Source organism: Cupressus sempervirens, chromosome 2, assembly GCF_028749045.1.
Source record: "Cupressus sempervirens isolate cs-2001-9-10 chromosome 2, ASM2874904v1, whole genome shotgun sequence".
Taxonomy (NCBI): domain Eukaryota; kingdom Viridiplantae; phylum Streptophyta; class Pinopsida; order Cupressales; family Cupressaceae; genus Cupressus; species Cupressus sempervirens.
In genome coordinates, this window is record NC_143119.1 from 284,441,821 (window position 1) to 284,448,792 (window position 6,972).

General features: G+C 35.0%; 1 protein-coding gene across 1 annotated transcript; it reads right to left on the reverse strand.

Annotated features, from left to right (window-relative positions):
* Positions 1-1,367: 1,367 nt before the first annotated feature.
* On the reverse strand, positions 1,368-6,208 carry KCS10 (3-ketoacyl-CoA synthase 10). Its single transcript, XM_089813434.1, has 3 exons — positions 5,750-6,208; positions 3,970-4,595; positions 1,368-2,210 (listed from the first exon to the last, which is right to left on the reverse strand). Exons 1-3 carry the CDS (start codon positions 6,155-6,157, stop codon positions 1,649-1,651), a joined length of 1,596 nt encoding a protein of 531 aa, XP_089669560.1. The 5' UTR covers positions 6,158-6,208; the 3' UTR covers positions 1,368-1,648.
* Positions 6,209-6,972: the final 764 nt, after the last annotated feature.

The following is a 6,972-nucleotide window of genomic DNA, read 5'->3' on the forward strand; positions in this document are numbered from 1 at the left end:
AAAAAAAGTGATTAGTTATCATTAACCAAAAAATGTTCATTTATGTGGCTATCAACACTTCAAACTTTAATGACATCACTTTGTCTTGATGTTGTAATCTTGTTCTAAACCAAAATAAAGGATCAAGAATTATGAGTTTCATCTATTAAATTTAACTTCAAGTAAACCAATTACCACAAATAGCACTAAAAGACAATTGTATGTCTTTTTAGATATTAAGACTCCAAAACTATATATTTTTAGTGATGAAAAAGACACCATACATGATTTATACTAGTAGCAACATGTGTTTGCTAACTCCATTTCATAGTTTCCATCTTGATTAAAATTTGCCCAAGTTGATGCTTTGAATATACTCAAAAATGTACTAAGTTGTGACATAATGGTCAAAACTCATAAGTTTAAAATCAAGGGTATTTTGAAAATAATGATTTGTTATTATTAAATGTTGAATCTAAAATTGATTTGAATAAAAAATATTTTACACAAAAAATAGAAATAACGACAAATTAAGATTTATTTAAACAAATATATATTGAAATCAATTACAAACTTCACAAAATACTACAAAATATTTATAACATCGTTTATTAAATAACTCAACAAAATACTAAAATTATTTACATATCATAACATATAAAAATATTCATATAAATTTAAAAAAATTCAAAAATTATAAAAACTATACTTATTTTAAGTAAATTATAATATTATTTCTTATTTTACAAACAAAAATTATTTTAAAATCAGTAGACATTTTAACTACATTTATCAACAATAATGTAAACAATATTATCAAACATATTTTTTTTTTAAGTTTTACTACTTTGAAAACTATAATATTATTTAAAACAATTTTTTTTATAATCAATATTAATATTTTAATATATAAAAATTATTATTAATATAATTTATCATACTTTACTTAAATCATTGCAAAATATCTCTCAATATTAATTACTATGTATGCTCCAGTGCAAGTACTAATTACTATTCAAAACAAATTTTTAAAGAGTACGTAGAATTGGAAATTGGAAGTTATAAAAACTAAAATTCAATCACCATTATTTCCACGAAGAAAAGTGAAGAATAATCATCAATCATGTTAATGAATTACGCAACGACCCATGCATAAACACATTAGACCGCAATCAACGTACCAATCTAGATCTGCCTTTGATTCAGATATTTTACTACTCGAAAAAACTCCCATAAATGCTAATAAATATCAGTTTTCATTAGCCATGAATGCAATTACCTACTACAAAACCTAAAATATATAATCCTACGATATTCTCATTCTAAAGCGGTAAAGACTGATACAAATAGATGTGCATGAACACTTGACATTTCATGAAAACACCAGATGAGTTTATAACCATTCATAGAAATACTATTAAACAGATAAAACCATACACGAAATAATGATGTATTGTGCTTAAGCAAACACTGCCACACTTCCTTCTAAGCTATAAAATAATACAGTCAACCTTTGCTGACAATCACTAGATTTTCTGTAGCCACAATTCCAATACTGCTGTTGGTCTTAAGTCGTTAGTAATTATCACAAAACAACATTTGTTTGCCGTGTACAATTCAAACCAGTAGAGCTATTAAAGCAAAATAATTATTATTCCTTGTCCCCCCATCAAGCCTTTGGCACATCAGGCATCTCCACAGGATACCTTTCAATGCAGTCCACCCAGGGATTCCTGGCATCAATCTTTTTGACAGTCTTGAGAGACTTCCACACAGCGCTGTTGCACTTGAAGCCAGACCCAAATGCAATCTGCCACACTCTGTCACCACTCTTGATCTTCTTCTTGGCTTCCATGTAAGCAAGCTCATACCACAGAGAACTGCTGGAGGTGTTCCCAAACCTGTGGAGAGTCATTCTGGAAGCCTCCATGTGCTTGTTGGACAGTCCCAGATTGTTCTGCAGCTCATCCAGAATGGTCTTCCCTCCGGCATGGATGCAGAAATGTTCGAAGGCAAGCTTGAAGTCTGGTATGTATGGCTTCACATGATCCATCTTCAGGACCTTACGACATATTAGAGTGGCCAAGAACAGGAGCTGCTCGGAGAGTGGGAGAACCAGTGGACCTAAGGTTGTTATATTGGCTTTCAAGGCATGCCCTCCTATTTCTAGCAGATCCTTGGAGACGAACAAACCCTTCTTCCTCTTATCATCTTCTTGTTGGTACACACACCTGCAACACATCAATGAAGTCCAGATCAAGTGCTACACTAATGTGGCTTGTTCATTTTGTAGATTTCTGATCATATAGAAGATATGATTGTAATGTTTTGTGATGTACCTTATTGTTTTCAATTCATGATTAACATATTTGACTCAACTGTGATTAGTTTTATAGGTAAAATAAAGGCTCCTTTGAATAGTCTGTCGCCTTTGAGATGAAGGTTCTTCCCACATGAATATGTTTCAACCTTATCAATTTCTCTATCACTCTACCACACCATTTGTGTTTCAAGGGTACACTCAGATTAAACTTTATTGGGCTGGGGTCTTACGAGGGCTTCAGAATTTATTTTTCCAAGAGCTAGAGGTTTCAAAAAGCAAAAGAATATTGCTTCCGGAATCTACTTATAAAGAAATCCGTGGAGATCATCCTACCAATTTTGAACAGGATAAATTTTGGCATTTGTCATTTAAACTGCACTACAAAATTCCTTAGATTATGCTTTAAAATATTTATAAAACATCTCAATTGTTTAAAAAAAATGTCAACAGTACTAAAATTACACAGTTAAATTTTGATAGCAATATCATAATTTGACTTGCAGTAGGAAATATCTCTTACTTTCAATTTAAGTGCTTAAAGGGCTTTCTAACGAATGGTTCATAAGGCACAATACTTTGTAGAGTTTTGCAAGCAGAGTGGGTTTAACCATGGAGGAAACTCCTTATTTGAGCACACTCAAGATGTACTTTCAATTTAAGTGCTTAAAGGGCTTTCTAACGAATGGTTCATAAGGCACAATACTTTGTAGAGTTTTGCAAGCAGAGTGGGTTTAACCATGGAGGAAACTCCTTATTTGAGCACACTCAAGATGTAGTAGTATTGGGATGAGTGACCTCCCACCCTGGTGCTTCAACTTTGTGAACATCACCTAGATCAATGAGTGCTAAGTGTTCAATTTATTTTCATCAGAGATGGATCCATGTGTGAATCACTACTCATGATATATGGGTCAATGAATTTGATTCAAAAAACTATACTCCTAGCAATATCATAAAATAAACCAACTAAATTTTCCAAAAAGAATGAAGTCATTGAATCTTTTCTTATTTTAATGAAACAGCTAACACATTCAAATGAAAAAATTTGAAGAAAAATATAGTTGAAATAAATAGCAGCTGCTTATTGAGAAGAATCAGCCAAAATATCACATTTGCTCTACATATTGATTCTTCTCTTTTTTATTTGCTTCTCATTTTTCCTCAAAATATTTAATATTCAAACTACAATTTTATTGTTAATAATTTTGTTAGAAGAAACTATTTGTAATGGCTGCTAAAAATAAGCTAACAAAGTTTGATAATGATGTTCAAACAAAGATCCATGTCTTTAAATTTGAAATTCCACTGCCATATTTATAAATGTATACTTAAAATTAAATCAAAGCCACAATATTTCCACAATAGATTGTACATAAAAAGTTCTGCATAATTTCTTCTAGTTCTATTTATTCTACTTATTTTGATAGTTTCTCTTTTAGTTCTACTCATTTTGATGATGAATCATAGAATGTGATAATAAATAATAATGTACATATTATATATACAATCAAATCCAAAAAACAAGAATTTTGAAGATAGATAAATCGTAAAAATTTATATATAAAATGAGAAAAAAATCCTATAAATTAATAAAATAGCTCATCTATTTCAAATATCTATATTAATACTAAGTATAATCTTTAACAATAAGGAGACATATGACATACCTGAAACTTCTATCATCAGCTCCTTTGTGAGTCCGTACAATGTGAGAGAGCTCGTACTTGGACCTTCTCCTGTCTCTCCTCCTGTTGGACAACAACATTGCTGCACACCCCATGCGGAAGAAACAGTTGGGCATGAGCATGGACCTCTCTGAGCCAGTGTACCAGTTGAATGTTATCATCTCAGTGCTGACCACAACTGCATAACTGTTGGGATGTGCTTGCAGCATGTCTCTTGCCAGATCGAGAGATATAATCCCCGCACTGCACCCCATTCCTCCGAGATTGAAGCTCAAGATGTTCCCTCTCATCTTGTAGTGGTTCACAATCATGGCAGAGAGAGATGGGGTAGGGTTGAAGAGGCTGCAGTTCACAACAAGGATGCCTATGTCCTTTGGCCTCACTCTGCACTTGTCAAACAACTCATCCAGAGCACCAAACATCATCATCTCTGCCTCTGCTCGCCCTTCTTTCATGGTGGAACATGTGCCTGAACCCATCACTGCCTTTGGCAGATATGTCTCTTCTCCAAGCCCTGATCTCTCCAGGATTCTCTTCTGGAACTCTAGGCTCGCATCATCAAAATGCCCTGAATTCTTGGACATTTTGACGAATTCCTCTTTCGAAACCTGACATCACAATAAACAGCACAACCATAAATCAAGCCACTAATTTTTTGTCAAATATTCTCCCCTACAATCAATTTTCGCAACAACACTGCTATGCTGAATGTATCTCTCGTGCATATAAAAGAAGATTATAATCTTACCGCCCTACAGATGTACATGCACTAGATCCAGCAAGTATAAAATAAACTTCTGGCAAGAAAATCTTATACTACTTTCTTAAGACCTAGGATCCATCTCCCTACTAGACTAGGGGTATCATGAATAATAATTATTATGATATATCTGTTTCTCTGGAAGTCTGGTAGGGAATCTTGAAGTCTAGGAAACCATTATACCTATCAGTGGCTAGAAAATCAAAACCTTCCTTATAATATTCTACTCTGATGCTCTTTCCCAAATCTATCCGTTGCCATTAATTCAACGAGAATGAAACCCATGCCAACCGCCGTTACTACACACAAACAAAAAATCTATTCAATCTCGTGGCAGTACACCTCATACTATGTGAGATGATGGCCACCAGGCCCCCACTGTTGGGCCACAGTGCTTGTTGGCCTTGTACCTTTTCTTGACCACGGAGTTTTTAGATTTGAACAAAATGTACAGAATGATGGCCCCACTAATAGGCAGAGCAAGCTGTCTTTCTGGATTTGAGGCAAAATATAAAACCCAAAGACCTCAAATCGACTATAAAAGACCTACTCAGCAATGCTAAGTTGAAGTTGATCTACTGGCCTACACCTCTCATGTAGAACATACCACACTTCTATAATCTAGCACCTTAGAGAATTATGTGTAAACTTACATCCCTAGGACAAACTACTCATACCAAATCTTCATACGAATATTTCTAGAACACAATGAATTTCATCCCAACGCCTCTCTGATACTGTGAAAATCAAACACTACTAAAAACCACATCTAAAAGAGATTCTAAAAAGCCATGACTTTTGGGCCAATTAAAGTCAGAATACTTATTTCTACAGTTTGTTTTTTCGGTATCAGCCAGCCAGTTCATAAGGTTAACAGATTAACCCTATCAAAATCAGCGTGAAAATATCAGACCTGAAATACCCACAAAAGGAAATATGTTCTCTCCTGCGATAGAAGCTTCCGTTCATTTCATGGCCAAAAACAAAAAGAAAAGGGAGTACCTTGAGGTCATCTGATGGCTTGAAGCAAGCAAAGTCCACAAGATAAATAGACCTTGGCCTTGACAAGAAGTAGAGGCAGAGCATGAAAACAATGGCCCCAGAGAAGGTAAGTGCAGTGGTAAAATCAAACTGGGGTTGCTCCCACAACTTCCATAGATCCTGCTGTCTCAAGCTACCCACCTCTGCACTGAAGGCCAGCAGTATAGCAGGCACAGTAAACAGATAAATAGCATGGCTGATCAAATAATGATAACCCAACTTCACATATTTCAGATTCACAGACTGTAAGAAATCAGGAAGCCTTCTTCTGACTCTAACAGAGAATGTCATGGACCCTGCATTTGGCCCAGTTTCCTGCACTCCCTGGTTCACTATCTCTGTAGACAAAAAGGCCTGCTCTTTTGCCATACTTGAAGCTTTCCCACTATTCTCCTCTTCCTTTTCTCGCTGCTTTACATTAGAGAACTTCACCTCCACCGAGAGGGATATAAAGCCCCGGTGCTTACGAAAGAGTTTAGGTGGAGCTTTATCACTTCTTTCAATGTCCAGATCTACTCCAGAGCAGCACCACGCGGGACAAAAGGCAAGTATTTAATGCATCACCAAATCTCATTTGACAATTGCACAGTATTTTTAGTATTGTCATGAAAGTTTTAGGTAAAATGTGTGTTCATTTCACCAGTTTCATTGATTCGCCATTAATTGCAGTGGCCAGTTTTCATTGAACCCTTCACAACTATTTTGAGTCCTGGCAGGACAGTAAGACGCCAATGTAGAGTGATTGATATCTTACCAAGGGGACACAGTTTTGTTTTTGTTTTTTAGTTATAGTTTACGATTTCGCCAATTTGGTGGTTGAGGCGGCCGTTTTGATGTGTATCAGATAGAAATGGCAGAGGCGTTCTTCGTGATCTGGGTTGGCAGCTGCCCCACACTTCTTGCATGCTCGCCATCCCTACTTAAATATCACTTAATCAAAGTCAACTAACAATTTGTTCATTTAGTGGTAGCTGATTATAAAAGTACACTCATGATCCCAACTGTTAGCCTCTCTACCTCTAATTTTTGACTAACTTCTTTCCTTTCCTCTCTACCTCTTTTCAGAGTAGGTATATTCAACCATTGCATATTTATAAAATGATTTATGAAGTTAAGGGTCCGTTTGGAATAAGAATATTCTAGAAGAGAAAATAAGAATACGTATTCCTATTTTTATTTGGTTC